General features: G+C 41.7%; 1 protein-coding gene across 4 annotated transcripts in view; it reads left to right on the top strand.

Annotated features, from left to right (window-relative positions):
• LARS2 (leucyl-tRNA synthetase 2, mitochondrial) overlaps positions 1 to 18,305 on the top strand; it is a 515,565-nt gene that overhangs the window by 55,774 nt on the left and 441,486 nt on the right. For all 4 annotated transcript variants that reach the window (XR_008402566.1, XM_053714561.1, XM_053714560.1 and 1 more), the window contains one exon: positions 3,559 to 3,650. Coding sequence is in view for 3 of the 4 variants with exons in the window: in XM_053714561.1 (XP_053570536.1) it covers positions 3,559 to 3,650 (92 nt within the window). In the remaining variant the exon portion in view is untranslated. The remainder of the gene's footprint in view (positions 1 to 3,558; positions 3,651 to 18,305) is intronic.

Below are 18,305 nucleotides of genomic sequence, written 5' to 3'. Positions count from 1 at the left end.
AGTCCTGGAACAAGGGCAAGCAGGCCAGAAAACCTGCTGCTGCCCCTAAGACAGCATGAATCGAGGGCCCCCGATCCGGGAACGGATCTAGTGGGGGGCAGACTTTCTCTCTTCGCCCAGGCTTGGGCAAGAGATGTCCAGGATCCCTGGGCGTTAGAGATCATATCTCAGGGATATCTTCTGGACTTCAAATCCTCTCCCCCAAAAGGGAGATTTCATCTGTCAAGGTTGTCAACAAACCAAATAAAGAAAGAGGCGTTTCTACGCTGTGTACAAGATCTTTTACTAATGGGAGTGATCCATCCGGTTCCGCGGTCGGAACATGGACAGGGGTTTTACTCAAATCTGTTTGTGGTTCCCAAAAAAGAGGGAACCTTCAGGCCAATCTTGGATTTAAAGATCCTAAACAAATTCCTAAGAGTTCCATCGTTCAAAATGGAAACTATTCGGACAATCCTACCCATGATCCAAATACCGATTCACAAAGATCATTACCGGTATCTAAGGTTTGCCTTCCTAGACAGGCATTACCAGTTTGTAGCTCTTCCATTCGGATTGGCTACGGCTCCAAGAATCTTCACAAAGGTTCTGGGTGCTCTTCTGGCGGTACTAAGACCGCGAGGAATTTCGGTAGCTCCGTACCTAGACGACATTCTGATACAAGCTTCAAGCTTTCAAACTGCCAAGTCTCATACAGAGTTAGTACTGGCATTTCTAAAGTCGCATGGATGGAAGGTGAACGAAAAGAAGAGTTCTCTCTTTCCACTCACAAGAGTTCCCTTCTTAGGGACTCTTTTATAGATTCGGTAGAAATGAAGATCTACCTGACAGAAGACAGGTTAACAAAGCTTCAAAATGCATGCCGTGTCCTTCATTCCATTCAACACCCGTCAGTGGCTCAATGCATGGAGGTGATCGGCTTAATGGTAGCGGCAATGGACATAGTACCCTTTGCACGCCTACATCTCAGACCGCTGCAATTGTGCATGCTAAGTCAGTGGAATGGGGATTACTCAGATTTGTCCCCTACTCTGAATCTGGATCAAGAGACCAGAAATTCTCTTCTATGGTGGCTTTCTCGGCCACATCTGTCCAGGGGGATGCCATTCAGCAGGCCAGATTGGACAATTGTAACAACAGACGCCAGCCTACTAGGCTGGGGCGCTGTCTGGAATTCTCTGAAGGCTCAGGGATCATGGACTCAGGAGGAGAGTCTCCTACCAATAAACATTCTGGAATTGAGAGCAGTTCTCAATGCCCTTCTGGCTTGGCCCCAGTTAACAACTCGGGGGTTCATCAGGTTTCAGTCGGACAACATCACGACTGTAGCTTACATCAACCATCAAGGAGGGACAAGAAGCTCCCTAGCGATGATGGAAGTATCAAAGATAATTCGCTGGGCAGAGTCTCACTCTTGCCACCTGTCAGCAATCCACATCCCGGGAGTGGAGAACTGGGAGGCGGATTTCCTAAGTCGTCAGACTTTTCATCCGGGGGAGTGGGAACTTCATCCGGAGGTCTTTGCCCAAATACTTCGACGTTGGGGCAAACCAGAGATAGATCTCATGGCGTCTCGACAGAACGCCAAGCTTCCTTGTTACGGGTCCAGATCCAGGGATCCGGGAGCGGTCCTGATAGATGCCTTGACAGCACCTTGGACCTTCGGGATGGCTTATGTGTTTCCACCCTTCCCGATGCTTCCTCGATTGATTGCCAGAATCAAACAGGAGAGAGCATCGGTGATTCTAATAGCGCCTGCGTGGCCACGCAGGACTTGGTATGCAGATCTAGTGGACATGTCATCCTGTCCACCCTGGTCTCTGCCTCTAAGACAGGACCTTCTGATTCAGGGTCCCTTCAAACATCAAAATCTAATTTCTCTGAAGCTGACTGCTTGGAAATTGAACGCTTGATTTTCTCAAAACGTGTTTTTTCTGAGCCAGTAATTGATACCTTAATACAGGCTAGGAAGCCTGTTACCAGAAAGATTTACCACAAAATATGGCGTAAATACTTATATTGGTGCGAATCCAAAAGTTACTCATGGAGTAAGGTTAGGATTCCTAGGATATTGTCTTTTCTACAAGAAGGTTTAGAAAAGGGTTTATCCGCTAGTTCCTTAAAGGGACAGATTTCAGCTCTGTCCATTCTTTTACACAAACGTCTGTCAGAGGTTCCAGACGTTCAGGCTTTTTGCCAGGCTTTGGCCAGGATTAAGCCTGTGTTTAAAACTGTTTCTCCACCATGGAGCTTAAATTTAGTTCTTAACGTTTTACAGGGTGTTCCGTTTGAACCCCTTCATTCCATTGATATCAAGCTGTTATCTTGGAAAGTTCTGTTTTTAATGGCTATTTCCTCGGCTCGTAGAGTCTCTGAGTTATCAGCCTTACATTGTGATTCTCCGTATCTGATTTTTCATTCAGATAAGGTAGTTCTGCGTACTAAACCTGGGTTCTTACCTAAGGTTGTCACTAATAAGAATATCAATCAAGAGATTGTTGTGCCATCATTGTGTCCGAATCCTTCTTCAAAGAAGGAACGACTTCTGCACAATCTAGATGTAGTCCGTGCCCTGAAATTTTATTTACAGGCAACTAAAGATTTTCGCCAAACTTCTTCCCTGTTTGTCGTTTATTCTGGACAGAGGAGAGGTCAAAAAGCTTCTGCTACCTCTCTCTCTTTTTGGCTTCGTAGCATAATACGTTTAGCCTATGAGACTGCTGGACAGCAGCCTCCTGAAAGAATTACAGCTCATTCCACTAGAGCTGTGGCTTCCACTTGGGCCTTTAAGAACAAGGCCTCTGTTGAACAGATTTGCAAGGCTGCAACTTGGTCTTCTCTTCATACTTTTTCCAAATTTTACAAATTTGACACTTTTGCTTCTTCGGAGGCTGTTTTTGGGAGAAAGGTTCTTCAGGCAGTGGTTCCTTCCGTATAAAGAGCCTGCCTGTCCCTCCCGTCATCCGTGTACTTTAGCTTTGGTATTGGTATCCCAGAAGTAATGATGACCCGTGGACTGACCACACTTAACAGGAGAAAACATAATTTATGCTTACCTGATAAATTCCTTTCTCCTGTAGTGTGGTCAGTCCACGGCCCGCCCTGTTTGTATGGCAGGTCAAAAATTTTTTAAATTATACTCCAGTCACCACTGCACCCTTTGGCTTCTCCTTTATCGTTGGTTCTCAGTCGAATGACTGGGTGTGACGTAGAGGGGAGGAGCTATATAGCAGCTCTGCTGGGTGATCCTCTTGCACTTCCTGTTGGGGAGGAGTTAATATCCCAGAAGTAATGATGACCCGTGGACTGACCACACTACAGGAGAAAGGAATTTATCAGGTAAGCATAAATTATGTTATATAGGCTTGTAGTTTGTACAGTGCAATTTATTTAAACAGATATTCTAATACAAAAACATGCGAATCTTGTTCTTTAGGCTCACTACGACTTAGAGAATGTCCCTTTAACAAGCATTGTTATTAACCTGTACTAACATTGTTTATCAATGTGTTACTCTTTGACTTTTCATACGGTTCATTTTGTTTTTTTGTCTACCAGGTAATTAATCCAATGGGATGGGATGCTTTTGGCCTGCCTGCTGAAAATGCAGCTATAGAGCATGGACTTAAACCAGATGCCTGGACCTACAGGTACTTACGTGACTGCATTATGTACTTAATTGTCAGCATACTGTACTGGATAACGTACTGCGTATTATTCATTCTTCATATTCCTCTCTGTGTGATATGGGATTGCACAATAAAACTGACTAAAAGGTTTAGATTCCAGCCTTGCCAGTCACCTTATTGTACAGGCTATAGGGTCTCTTTAATCCCTCCAGTGCCAAGCATGGGGAATACTTTAAAAATGATTCCATTTCATTCAACCAGAATGACGAGAATAAATTTTGGGGTAGGGGAGGGATGGGATGGGATGGGATGGGACAATAAACCCTAAATAGTTCAATTTAAAAAAAAAGTGTGTGCATATCACTTATACTTAGTCATGCCTACCAAAAATTTCCTGGAGGCTTTCCTGTATGCGCGTCTGGTGGCGCAGTCATGGAGAGTCTAGGGCAAAGTCATAACAAAATAGGGGTGGAATGATATGGCATGGCACAGAGTTGATTGCGAAGGGGGCATAGCTGGCATGGGAGAAGACAGACTGAGGGATTAGTTGAGCTCTCCTTGATAGAGTCTTTTGTAAGAGCTACAGGGGGAACAAAGAGCAGATCTCCAAAACCATGGCAATTGTGTAAAAACCAAGACACTTGTAAGCTTTGCTTGCCACATTCCTGGAGGTCTCTGTATTGTGTACAGCCCCTCTATCCCATGAAAACACTATCGGCTTAATTACGAGTCTTGCGTTAGGCTCACAAAACGCTGCTTTTTAACGCCTGATGGCATTACGAGTCTTGAAATGACAGGCTCACCGTTCACTTTTTTGGCCACACTCGGAAATACCGCAAATCAACTTACGTCAATTGCGTATCCTATATTTTCAATGGGACTTGCATAGCGCCGGTATTACGAGTCTGCCAAAAAGTGAGAGGTAGACCCTCTCCTGTCAAGACTGGCACCGCATTTAAAAGTCAGTAGTTAAGAGTTTTACACTACAACGCCGTAGCATAAAACTCTTAACTAAAGTGCTAAAAAGTACACTAACACCCATAAACTACCTATTAACCCCTAAACCGAGCCCCCCCCCCCACATCGCAAACACTAGAATACATTTTTGAACCCCTAATCTGCCGAACCGGACATCGCCGCCACTATAATAAATATATTAACCCCTAAACCTCCGCACTCCCGCATCGCAAACATTAGTTAAATATTATTAACCCCTAATCTGCCGTCCCTAACATCGCTGCCACCTACCTACATTTATTAACCCCTAATCTTCCGCCCCCAACGTCGCCGACACTATAATAAAGTTATTAACCCCAAAACCTAAGTCTAACCCTAACCCCCCCAACTTAAATATAATTAAAATAAATCTAAATAAAATTACTACAATTAACTAAATTATTCCTATTTAAAACTAAATACCTATAAAATAAACCCTAAGATAGCTACAATATAACTGTTACATTGTAGCTATCTTACGGCTAGATTTAGAGTTTTGTCGGTAACGACCCGAAAAGCTAACGCTGGCTTTTTTCTGGCCGCAACATAAAAATAACTCTGGTATTGAGAGTCCACATAAAGGCTGCGTTAGGCTCCAAAAAAGGAGCGTAGAGCATATTTAACGCAACTTCAACTCTCGATACCAGAGTTGCTTATGCAAGCGGCCAGCCTCAAAAACGTGCTCGTGCACGATTCCCCCATAGGAAACAATGGGGCTGTTTGAGCTGAAAAAAAACCTAACACCTGCAAAAAAGCCGCGTTCAGCTCCTAACGCAGCACCATTGTTTCCTATGGGGAAACACTTCCTACGTCTGCACCTAACACTCTAGACTCGGGGTACATGTTAAACACCCCTAACCTTACACTTATTAACCCCTAATCTGCCGCCCCCGCTATCGCTGACCCCTGCATATTATTATTAACCCCTAGTCTGCCGCTTCGTAAACCGCCGCTACTTACATTATCCCTATGTACCCCTAATCTGCTGCTCTAACATCGCCGACCCCTATATTATATTTATTAACCCCTAATCTACCCCCCACAACGTCGCCTCCACCTGCCTACACTTATTAACCCCTAATCTGCCGAGCGGACCGCACCGCTATTATTATAAAGTTATTAACCCCTAATCCGCCTCACTAACCCTATAATAAATAGTATTAACCCCTAATCTGCCCTCCCTAACATCGCCGACACCTAACTTCAATTATTAACCCCTAATCTGCCGACTTGAGCTCACCGCTATTCTAATAAATGTATTAACCCCTAAAGCTAAGTCTAACACTAACACCCCCCTAAATTAAATATAATTTTAATCTAACGAAATTAATTAACTCTTATTAAATAAATTATTCCTATTTAAAGCTAAATACTTACCTGTAAAATAAATCCTAATATAGCTACAATATAAATTATAATTATATTATAGCTATTTTAGGATTAATATTTATTTTACAGGTAACTTTGTATTTATTTTAACCAGGTACAATAGCTATTAAATAGTTAAGAACTATTTAATAGCTAAAATAGTTAAAATAATTACAAATTTACCTGTAAAATAAATCCTAACCTAAGTTACAATTAAACCTAACACTACACTATCAATAAATTAATTAAATAAAATACCTACAATTATCTACAATTAAACCTAACACTATCAATAAATTAATTAAATACAATACCTACAAATAACTACAATGAAATAAAGTAACTAAAGTACAAAAAATAAAAAAATATTTACAAACATAAGAAAAATATTACAACAATTTTAAACTAATTACACCTACTCTAAGCCCCCTAATAAAATAACAAAGCCCCCCAAAATAAAAAAATGCCCTACCCTATTCTAGATTACTAAAGTTCAAAGCTCTTTTACCTTACCAGCCCTGAACAGGGCCCTTTGCGGGGCATGCCCCAAGAAGTTCAGCTCTTTTGCCTGTAAAAAAAACATACAATACCCCCCCCCAACATTACAACCCACCACCCACATACCCCTAATCTAACCCAAACCCCCCTTAAATAAACCTAACACTAAGCCCCTGAAGATCTCCCTACCTTGTCTTCACCTCACCGGGTTCAGCGATCGGTCCAGAAGAGGGTCCGAAGTCTTGATCCAAGCGGAGCAAGAAGAGGTCCTCCATCCGGTAGAAGTCTTCATCCAAGCGGGGCAGAAGAGGTCTTCCATCTGATTGAAGTCTTCATCCAAGCGGGATCTTCTATCGTCATCCATCCGGAGCGGAGCGGCAGGATCCTGAAGACCTCCGACGCGAAACATCCATCCTGGCCGACGACTGAACAACGAATGACGGATCCTTTAAATGAAGTCATCCAAGATGGCGTCCCTCGAATTCCGATTGGCTGATAGGATTCTATCAGCCAATCGGAATTAAGGTAGGAATATTCTGATTGGCTGATGGAATCAGCCAATCAGAATCAAGTTCAATCCGATTGGCTGATTGGGTCAGCCAATCGGAATTCGAGGGACGCCATCTTGGATGACGTCCCTTAAAGGAACCGTCATTCTTCAGTTGGACGTCGCCGGATGAAGATGGGTCCGCGGTGGAGGTCTTCAGGATGGAGCCGGTCCTCATCGGATGAAGATAGAAGATGCCGCTTGGAAGATGATGGTTGCCGGTCCGGATCTACTCTTCTTCCCGGATAGGATGAAGACTTTGGAGCCTCTTCTGGACCTCTTCAGCCGCCGGATGATGGATCGCCAGCCCCCGCTTGGGTTGGATGAAGATTTTGGAGCCAGGACGGATCGGTGAACCTGGTATGGTGAAGACAAGGTAGGATGATCTTCAGGGGCTTAGTGTTAGGTTTATTTAAGGGGGGTTTGGGTTAGATTAGGGGTATGTGGGTGGTGGGTTGTAATGTTGGGGGGGGGATTGTATGTTTTTTTTTACAGGCAAAAGAGCTGAACTTCTTGGGGCATGCCCCGCAAAGGGCCCTGTTCAGGGCTGGTAAGGTAAAAGAGCTTTGAACTTTAGTAATTTAGAATAGGGTAGGGCATTTTTTTATTTTGGGGGGCTTTGTTATTTTATTAGGGGGCTTAGAGTAGGTGTAATTAGTTTAAAATTGTTGTAATATTTTTCTAATGTTTGTAAATATTTTTTTATTTTTTGTAACTTAGTTCTTTTTTATTTTTTGTACTTTAGTTAGTTTATTTCATTGTAGTTATTTGTAGGTATTGTATTTAATTTATTTATTGATAGTGTAGTGTTAGGTTTAATTGTAGGTAATTGTAGGTATTTTATTTAATTAATTTATTGATAGTGTAGTGTTAGGTTTAATTGTAACTTAGGTTAGGATTTATTTTACAGGTAAATTTGTAATTATTTTAACTATTTTAGCTATTAAATAGTTCTTAACTATTTAATAGCTATTGTACCTGGTTAAAATAAATACAAAGTTACCTGTAAAATAAATATTAATCCTAAAATAGCTATAATATAATTATAATTTATGTTGTAGCTATATTAGGATTTATTTTGCAGGTAAGTATTTAGCTTTAAATAGGAATAATTTATTTAATAAGAGTTAATTCATTTCGTTAGATTAAAATTATATTTAAATTAGGGGGGTGTTAGTGTTAGGGTTAGACTTAGCTTTAGGGGTTAATACATTTATTAGAATAGCAGCGAGATTCGGTCGGCAGATTAGGGGTTAATAATTGAAGTTAGGTGTCGGCGATGTTAGGGAGGGCAGGTTAGGGTTTAATAAATATAATATAGGGGTCGGCGGTGTTAGGGGCAGCAGATTAGGGGTACATAGCTATAATGTAGCTGGCGGCTCTTTGCGGTCGGCAGATTAGGGGTTAATTATTGTAGGTGGGTGGCGGGGACGTTGAGGGGGGCAGGTTAGGGGTTAATAAATATAATATAGGGGTCGGCGGTGTTAGGGGCAGCAGATTAGGGGTACATAGCTATAATGTAGCTGGCGGCGGCGTGCGGACGGCAGATTAGGGGTTAATAAGTGTAGGTAGCTGGCGGCGACGTTGTGGGGGGCAGATTAGGGGTTAATAAATATAATATACGGGTCGGCGGTGTTAGGGGCAGCAGATTAGGGGTACATAAGGATAACGTAGGTGGCGGTCGGCAGATTAGGGGTTAAAAAAAATTAATCGAGTTGCGGCGATGTGGGGGGACCTCGGTTTAGGGGTACATAGGTAGTTTATGGGTGTTAGTGTACTTTAGAGTACAGTAGTTAAGAGCTTTATGAACCAGCGTTAGCCCAGAAAGCTCTTAACTACTGACTTTTTTTCTGCGGCTGGAGTTTTGTTGTTAGATTTCTAACGCTCACTTCAGACACGACTCTAAATACCGGAGTTATAAAAATCCCATTGAAAAGATAGGATACGCAATTGACGTAAGGGGATCTGCGGTATGGAAAAGTCGCGGCTGAAAAGTGAGCGTTAGACCCTTTTTTGAGTGACTCCAAATACCGGAGGTAGCCTAAAACCAGCGTTAGGAGCCTCTAACGCTGGTTTTCACGGCTACCGCCAAACTCCAAATCTAGGATTTATTTTTATTTTACAGGCAACTTTTGTATTTATTTTAACTAGTAGAATAGTTGTTAAATAGTTATTAACTATTTAATAACTTCCTAGTTAAAATTAATACAAATTTACCTGTAAAATAAAACCTAACCTAAGTTACAATTACACCTAACACTATACTATAATTAAATTAATTAAATACACTTAATTACAATTAAATAAAATTATCTACACTAAATTACAAATAGCCCTTAAAAGGGCCTTTTGCGGGGCATTGTCCTAAAGTAATCAGCTCTTTTACCTGTAAAAAAAAGTACAAATCCCCCCCCCAACATTAAAACCCACCACCCAAACAACCAACCCTACTCTAAAACCCACCAAATCCCCCCTTAAAAAAAACTAACACTAACCCCTTGAAGATCACCCTACCGGGAGAAGTCTTCACCCAACCGGGCCGAAGTCCTCAACGAAGCCAGGAGAAGTCTTCATCCAAGCCGTAGTCCTCCAGACGGGCAGAGGTCTTAATCCAGAGGGCATCTTCTATCTTCATCAATCCGGCGCTGAGCGGGTCCATCTTCAAGACATCCGACGCGGAGCATCCTCTTCAAACGACGGCCGACGACTGAATGAAGGTTCCTTTAAGTGATGTCATCCAAGATGGCGTCCCTTCAATTCCAATTGGCTGATAGAATTCTATCAGCCAATCGGAATTAAGGTAGAAAAATCCTATTGGCTGATACAATCAGCCAATAAGATTGGCTAATCCAATTTGAAGAGGATGCTCCGTGTCGGATGTCTTGAAGATGGACCCTCTCCACGCCGGATGGATGAAGATAGAAGATGCCGTCTGGATGAAGACTTCTGCCCGTCTGGAGGACCACTTCTGCCCGGTTGGATGAAGACTTCTCACGGTAGGGTGATCTTCAAGGGGTCAGTGTTAGGTTTTTTTAAGGGGGGATTGGGTGGGTTTTAGAGTAGGGTTGGTTGTGTGGGTGGTGGGTTTTAATGTTGGGGGGAGATTTGTACTTTTATTTTACAGGTAAAAGAGCTGATTACTTTGGGGCAATGCCCCGCAAAAGGCCCTTTTAAGGGCTATTTGTAATTTAGTGTAGGGTAGGGCTTTTTTATTTTGGGGGGCTTTTTTATTTTGTTAGGGGGATTAGATTAGGTGTAATTAGTTTAAAAATCTTGTAATTATTTTATTATTTTCTGTAATTTAGTGTTTATTTTTTTCGTTCTTTAGATAATTTTATTTAATTGTAATTAATTGTATTTAGTTTAGTTTAATTATAGTGTAGTGTTAGGTGTAATTGTAACTTAGGTTAGGTTTTATTTTACAGGTACATTTGTCTAACAAGGTAGTCATTAAATAGTTAATAACTATTTAATGACTATTCTACCTAGTTAAAATAAAAACAAACTTGCCTGTAAAATAAAAATAAACCCTAAGCTAGCTACAATGTAACTATTAGTTATATTGTAGCTAGCTTAGGGTTTATTTTATAGGTAAGTATTTAGTTTTAAATAGGAATAATTTAGTTAATTGTAGTAATTTAATTTACATTTATTTAAATTATATTTAAGTTAGGGGGGTTTAGGGTTAGACTTAGGTTTAGGGGTTAATAACTTTATTATAGTGGTGGCGACGTTGTGGGCGGCAGATTAGGGGTTAATAAATATAATGTAGGGTTCGGCGATGTTGGGGGCAGCAGATTAGTGGTTCACAAGTAAAATGTAGGTGTCTGCGGTGTCCGGAGCGGCAGATTAGGGGTTAATAATATAATGCAGGTGTCGGCGATGTCTGGGACGGCAGATTAGGGGTTAATAAGTGTAAGATTAGGGATGTTTAGACTCAGGGTTCATGTTAGGATGTTAGGGGTAGACATAAAATGTATTTCCCCATAGGAATCAATGGGACTGCGTTAGGAGCTAAACGCTGCTTTTTTGCTTTTGTTAGGTTTTTTTTTAGCTGGCTCTCCCCCATTGATCCCTATGGGGAAATCGTGCACGAGCAAGTTTTACCAGCTCACCGCTAACGTAAGCAGCACTGGTATTGAGGTGAGATGTGTAGCAAAATTTTGCTCTTCGCTCACTTTTTTGCGGCTAACGCCGGGTTTATAAAAACCCGTAATACCATCGCTGTCTGCAAGTGAGCATAAACTGCTCGTTAGCACCGCACCCCTGTTAACGCAAAACTCGTAAATCTAGGTGTATAGATGCAGAGTTCTATGCATTGGGGTAGCATGTACATTTACTGTCTCCCTACTCAATATTAGGTTCAGCCAGATATGAAGTCCTGGGTTGGGGGTCACTGGTGAATTCATTTATAACATCACTGACTCTGTGCATGTCAACTTTACAATGTAGAGTGCTTCTGGAGGGTAGCGGAAAGGCACACTATGCAACCTTGATTACTTGAAGTGGTTAATATCATGGGATGCACAATCTCGTATACAAAAGGGGCAATATATTTAAATGTAAAATGATTGTGTGTGGTTGTTTTGAAAATGTAAAAAAAAATAATACTTTGAATTTATTTTGAAAGTGCTATTATTAATGGTTATTGACTCTCAGTTGTCCTAATTTCAGAGAATCATGGTTAGGAGGAACGTTTATTCTAGACATTCTATAATGTTTCAATGCAAGGAGAATAGTAACCCTGTTACTGAATAGCCAGGTCTTTTTTTTTATTTTTTATTAAAGAGATAGTAAAGTCACAATTAGATTAGATTAGATAGAGCATGCAATTTTAAACAACTTTCCAATTTATTTCTGTTATCAATTTTGCTTAGTTCATTTGGTATCCTACAAAGTGTAATGCTAGGTGAGATCAGGAGCATGCACATGTATTTAACCATTTGGCAGCAGTGTTTGCAACAAAGTTTGTAGCAATGTTATACATAGTTGAAAACAATGCTGCCATAGAATGCTATAGACACTCTATAGCAGCAGAGTTTGCAACAATATAAAACATTGTTTTAAACATTGCTGCAAACAGATGGTTAAGGGCATCTGCATGCTCCTGAGCTCACCTAGGATTCTCTTTAACAAAGGATATCAAGAGAACTAAGCAAGATTAATAATAAAAGTAAATTGAAAAGTTGGTTAAAATTGCATGCTCTATCCAATCTAAGCTTAATTTTGACTTTACTGTCCCTTTAAGTAAGGTGATTTAAAATATCAGATAACCTTGATTAAAGGGGCAGTAAACTCAAAATAAAATATTCCAGTAATGTTATTATTTTTATATGAATAATTATCAATATACATCTATTATTTTTCCCTCTTAGTTCCAGGCCCTCTGTGATACTGACTTTTCAAGTCCTATCATGGAGGGCTACCTGGGTGCCAAACTTGTGAATATGCACAGCGCCATGAGCATGCGTAGTTCACTCAGCCAGACGTAACTGGGATAATAGCATGCACACATTGGCTTTTCTAGAATCAGCAATGATGTTTCTGGCACAGGTTTAGAGCCTACCCTTAGGGAAGAGCCTCATACTATATATATTCTAGCAATGCGATTGGCTTTATTAAAATTATTCCGCATGGGGGGGCATGCCTAGGCAGAAACTATTATGGGTTGAAATATCAGGAGCTCCATGTTTGATCCGCCGATTATCATTCAAATCCTTCTTCATTCTGCGATAAAACTATTAGATTATGATCCTGTCATGAGATTTCTGAGCGGATTGATACCAAATCTGATGTGTTGATGATTACTGGAACCTGACCTGGACTTCGGAGACCTTTGGCGGCCACCTACTCAAGGAACCCCCCCACCTCTAGTACTATTGCTTCCTATTTGTTGTATAGTATATTATTGTACAAGTAGAAGCTCTAATTTTATCTGAATATCTCATTACCTGTTTTTCCTCTAGAGCTATATAATGACACATTATTATTAGTAGAATAAACCAGAATAAGGCTTAGACCCCTTTTTAAGTTTATTAAAATAAGTATCATAGAGTAGCAGTAGTCTTACAGCCTTCCCTTACTCTTCGTAATTAAGGGGCCGCTTTTATAAATCTTATGAATGCTTTATCCAAATTATTTTTGCAGATTTACATTTTTCTTACTAGCATCCACATATTTCTACATCTCTTAATGTAAGTTATCAGAGGTTTGTTTCTCTTATTTTGGTTTTAAGGCAACCCGGACAATAGAATAGATGTTTTTAGTCTCTTAAGTGTAATATTTGTGACTCTAGTGCCGCATGATTACCATTATGCTTTTAGGAAAAGCCTTCTCTAATTTCACTAATAGTTTAGATTAAATGCAAATTTAGATTTCTCTTGTAAAGGTGTATCCAGTCCACGGGTTCATCCATTACTTGTGGGATATTCTCCTTCCCAACAGGAAGTTGCAAGAGGACACCCACAGCAGAGCTGTCTATATAGCTCCTCCCCTAACTGCCACCCCCAGTCATTCTCCTGCAACTCTCGACAAGAAAGGAAGTATCAAGAGATATGTGGTGACTTGTACCGTTCTCTCCTCCTCCTGCTTTTAAAAAGATGTTTCCCATAGATGCCGCTACACGGGACTCATGGCAGACGAGACGTCCCTAAGGTGGAGGGAGCAGTCTCTACCCTAGCTAAGCGTACAACTATCCCCGTCGAGGACAGTTGTGCTTTCCTAGATCCAATGGATAAAAAATTAGAGGGTTTCCTTAAGAAAATCTTTATACAACAAGGTTTTATTCTCCAGCCTCTTGCATGCATTGCCCCAGTCACTGCTGCAGCGGCTTTCTGGTTCGAGTCTCTTGAAGAGGATTTACAGGTGGAGACCCCGTTGGATGATATCCTAGACAGGCTTAAAGCTCTTAAGTTAGCCAATTCATTTATTTCTGACGCCGTTTTTCATTTAACAAAGCTAACGGCTAAGAATTCAGGTTTTGCCATTCAGGCGCGTAGGGCGCTATGGCTTAAATCCTGGTCAGCTGACGTTACTTCAAAGTCTAAGCTTCTCAACATCCCCTTCAAAGGGCAGACCCTATTCGGGCCTGGACTGAAGGAGATCATTTCTGATATTACTGGAGGAAAAGGCCACACCCTTCCCCAGGATAGGTCCAACAAATTAAGGACCAAACAGACTAATTTTCGTTCCTTTTGAAACTTCAAGAGTGGCGCAGCTTCAACTTCCTCTACTGCAAAACAAGAATGACATTTTGCCCAGTCCAAGCCAGTCTGGAGACCTAACCAGGCTTGGAATAAGGGAAAGCAGGCCATAAAACCTGCTGCTGCCTCTAAGACAGCATGAAGGAGTAGCCCCCGATCCGGGACCGGATCTAGTTGGGGGCAGACTTTCTCTCTTCGCCCAGGCTTGGGCAAGAGACGTCCAGGATCCCTGGGCTCTGGAGATTGTTTCCCAGGGATATCTTCTGGATTTCAAAGCCTCATCTCCAAAGGGGAGATTTCATCTTGCACAATTATCTGCAAACCAGATAAAGAGAGAGGCATTCTTACATTGCGTTCAAGACCTTCTGGTTATGGGAATGATCCACCCAGTTCCAAGGGGGGAACAGGGGCAGGGCTTCTATTCAAATCTGTTTATAGTTCCCAAAAAAGAGGGAACTTTCAGACCAATCTTGGATCTCAAGATCCTAAACAAATTTCTCAGAGTCCCATCCTTCAAGATGGAGACTATTCAAACCATCCTACCTATGATCCAGGAGGGTCAATATATGACTACCATGGACTTAAAGGATGCTTATCTCCACATTCCGATACACAGAGATCATCATCGGTTTCTCAGGTTTTCCTTCCTATACAGGCATTACCAGTTTGTGGCTCTTCCACGGCACCAAGAATCTTTACGAAGGTTCTAGGGTCCCTTCTGGCGGTTCTAAGGCCACGAGGCATAGCGGTGGCTCCTTACCTAGACGACATTCTGATACAGGCGTCGAATTTTCAAATCGCCAAGTCCCATACGGACATTGTTCTGGCATTCCTGAGGTCTCACGGGTGGAAGGTGAACAAAGAAAAGAGTTCTCTCTCCCCTCTCACAATAGTTTCCTTCCTAGGAACTCTGATAGATTCAGTAGAAATGAAGATTTTTCTGACAGAGGTCAGGTTGTCAAAGCTTCTAACTTCCTGCCGTGCTCTTTATTCCACTTCTCAGCCGTCAGTGGCTCAGTGTATGGAAGTAATCGGCTTAATGGTTGCGGCAATGGACATAGTTCCGTTTGCCCGCCTACATCTCAGACCACTGCAACTTTGCATGCTCAATCAGTGGAATGGGGATTACACAGATTTGTCCCCTCTGCTAAATCTGGATCAAGAGACCAGGGATTCTCTTCTCTGGTGGCTATCTCGGGTCCATCTGTCCAGGAGAATGAGTTTCCGCAGGCCAGAATGGACTATAGTGACGACAGATGCCAGCCTTCTGGGCTGGGGCGCAGTCTGGAACTCCCTGAAGGCTCAGGGTTCGTGGACTCAGGAGGAAGCCCTCCTTCCGATAAACATTCTGGAACTAAGAGCGATATTCAATGCTCTTCAGGCTTGGCCTCATCTAGCTGCGGTCAGGTTCATCAGATTTCAGTCGGACAACATCACGACTGTAGCCTATATCAACCATCAGGGGGGAACAAGGAGCCCCCTGGCAATTTTGGAGGTCTCAAAGGTAATTCTATGGGCAGAGGTTCACTCTTGCCATCTCTCAGCTATCCATATCCCATGAGTAGAGAACTGGGAGGCGGATTTCCTAAGTCGGCAGGTATTTGCTCAGTTGATTCAACTATGGGGCAAACCAGAACTGGATCTCATGGCGTCTCGTCAGAACGCCAAGCTTCCTCGTTACGGGTCCAGGTCCAGGGATCCCAAGGCAGCGCTGATAGATGCTCTAGCAGAACCCTGGTCCTTCAGCCTGGCTTATGTGTTTCCACCGTTTCCTCTGCTCCCTCGTCTGATTGCCAAGATCAAGCAGGAGAGAGCTTCAGTGATTTTGATAGCTCCTGCATGGCCACGCAGGACTTGGTATGCAGATCTGGTGGACATGTCATCCTTTCCACCATGGACTCTGCCGCTAAGGCAGGACCCTCAACTTCAAGGTCCTTTCAAACATCCAAATCTAATTTCTCTGCGTCTGACTGCTTGGAGATTGAATGCTTGATTCTATCAAAGCGTGGGTTTTCCAAGTCGGTCATTGATACCTTAATTCAGGCTCGAAAGCCTGTCACCAGGAAAGTCTATCATAGGATATGGTGTAAATATCTTCATTGGTGTGAATCCAAGGGTTACTCATGGAGTAAAGTCAGGATTCCTAGAATCTTATCCTTTCTCCAAGAGGGATTGGAGAAAGGATTGTCAGCTAGTTCCTTAAAGGGACAGATTTCTGCTCTGTCTATTCTTTTGCACAAACGTCTGCCTGAGGTTCCAGACGTTCAGGCGTTTTGTCAGGCTTTAGTTAGAATCAAGCCTGTGTTTAAACCTGTTGCTCCGCCTTGGAGTTTAAATTTAGTTCTTAAAGTTCTTCAAGGGGTTCCGTTTGAACCTTTGCATTCCATAGATATTAAGCTTTTATCTTGGAAAGTTCTGTTTTTAGTAGCTATCTCCTCGGCTCCAAGAGTTTCTGAGTTATCTGCTTTACAGTGTGATTCCCCTTATCTGATTTTCCATGCAGATAAGGTAGTTTTGCGTACCAAACCTGGGTTTCTTCCTAAGATAGTATCTAATAAGAATATCAATCAGGAGATTGTTGTTCCTTCATTATGTCCTAATCCTTCCTCAAAGAAGGAACGTCTTTTACACAATCTTGATGTGGTTCGTCTTTTAAAGTTTTATTTACAAGCTACGAAGGATTTTCGTCAAACATCTGCTTTGTTTGTTGTCTACTCTGGACAGAGGAGAGGCCAAAAGGCTTCGGCAACTTCTCTTTCTTTTTGGCTGAAAAGCATAATCCGCTTAGCTTATGAGACTGCTGGCCAGCAGCCTCCTGAAAGAATTACAGCTCATTTCACTAGAGCGGTGGCTTCCACATGGGCTTTTAAAAATGAGGCCTCTGTTGAACAGATTTGTAAGGCGGCGACTTGGTCTTCGCTTCATACTTTTTCTAAATTCTACAAATTCGATACTTTTGCTTCTTTGGAGGCTATTTTTGGGAGAAAGGTCTTACAGGCAGTGGTGCCTTCCGTTTAAGTTCCTGCCTTGTCCCTCCCTTCATCCATGTCCTAAAGCTTTGCTATTGGTATCCCACAAGTAATGGATGAACCCGTGGACTGGATACACCTTTACAAGAGAAAACCAAATTTATGCTTACCTGATAAATTTATTTCTCTTGTGGTGTATCCAGTCCACGGCCCGCCCTGTCATTTTAAGGCAGGTGTTTTTTATTTTTAAACTACAGTCACCACTGCACCCTATAGTTTCTCCTTTTTTTCTTGCTTGTCTTCGGTCGAATGACTGGGGGTGGCAGTTAGGGGAGGAGCTATATAGACAGCTCTGCTGTGGGTGTCCTCTTGCAACTTCCTGTTGGGAAGGAGAATATCCCACAAGTAATGGATGAACCCGTGGACTGGATACACCACAAGAGAAATACATTTATCAGGTAAGCATAAATTTGGTTTTTTAAAGGGACACTGAACCCAAATTTTTTTTTTCGTAATTCAGATAGAGCATGCAATTTTAAACAACTTTCTAATTTACTCCTATTCTCATTTTTCTTCGTTCTCTTGCTATCTTTATTTGACACTCGACAGCACTTGTTTATTGGTGGGTGAATTTATTCACCAAGCAGCAAGAACAACCCAGGTTGTTCACCAAAAAAGGGCCGGCATCTAAACTTACATTTTTGCTTTTCAAATAAAGATACCAAGAGAATGAAGAACATTTGATAATAGGAGTAAATTAGAAAGTTGCTTAAAATTGCAGGCTCTATCTGAATCGCGAAAGAAAACATTTGGGTTCAGTGTCCCTTTAAATGAATGACATGGCAGTTCTATAATAATAGATTATATGATGGTTTATAGCAAGTTTCCTCCCCAGCACAGTCTTCCTCCTTATCTTACATCATATCAGTTTAAATGTAGTATTCCCTCAGACAATACTGGTGTGTAAACTGAGGTACAAGAGTGACCTCTAGCATAGGTTGAAGGGAATTCGATATGTACAGTTCTATAACAGCTATTAGGTTTCCTGTATTATTTTATTTTTCTTACATGTGATATTGTTCTAAGGTCCAAGAGT

Source organism: Bombina bombina, chromosome 5 (assembly GCF_027579735.1).
Source record: "Bombina bombina isolate aBomBom1 chromosome 5, aBomBom1.pri, whole genome shotgun sequence".
Classification (NCBI taxonomy): domain Eukaryota; kingdom Metazoa; phylum Chordata; class Amphibia; order Anura; family Bombinatoridae; genus Bombina; species Bombina bombina.
The sequence above is the reverse complement of the archived record's forward strand: the minus strand, read 5'-3'. Positions and strand labels throughout refer to the sequence as shown.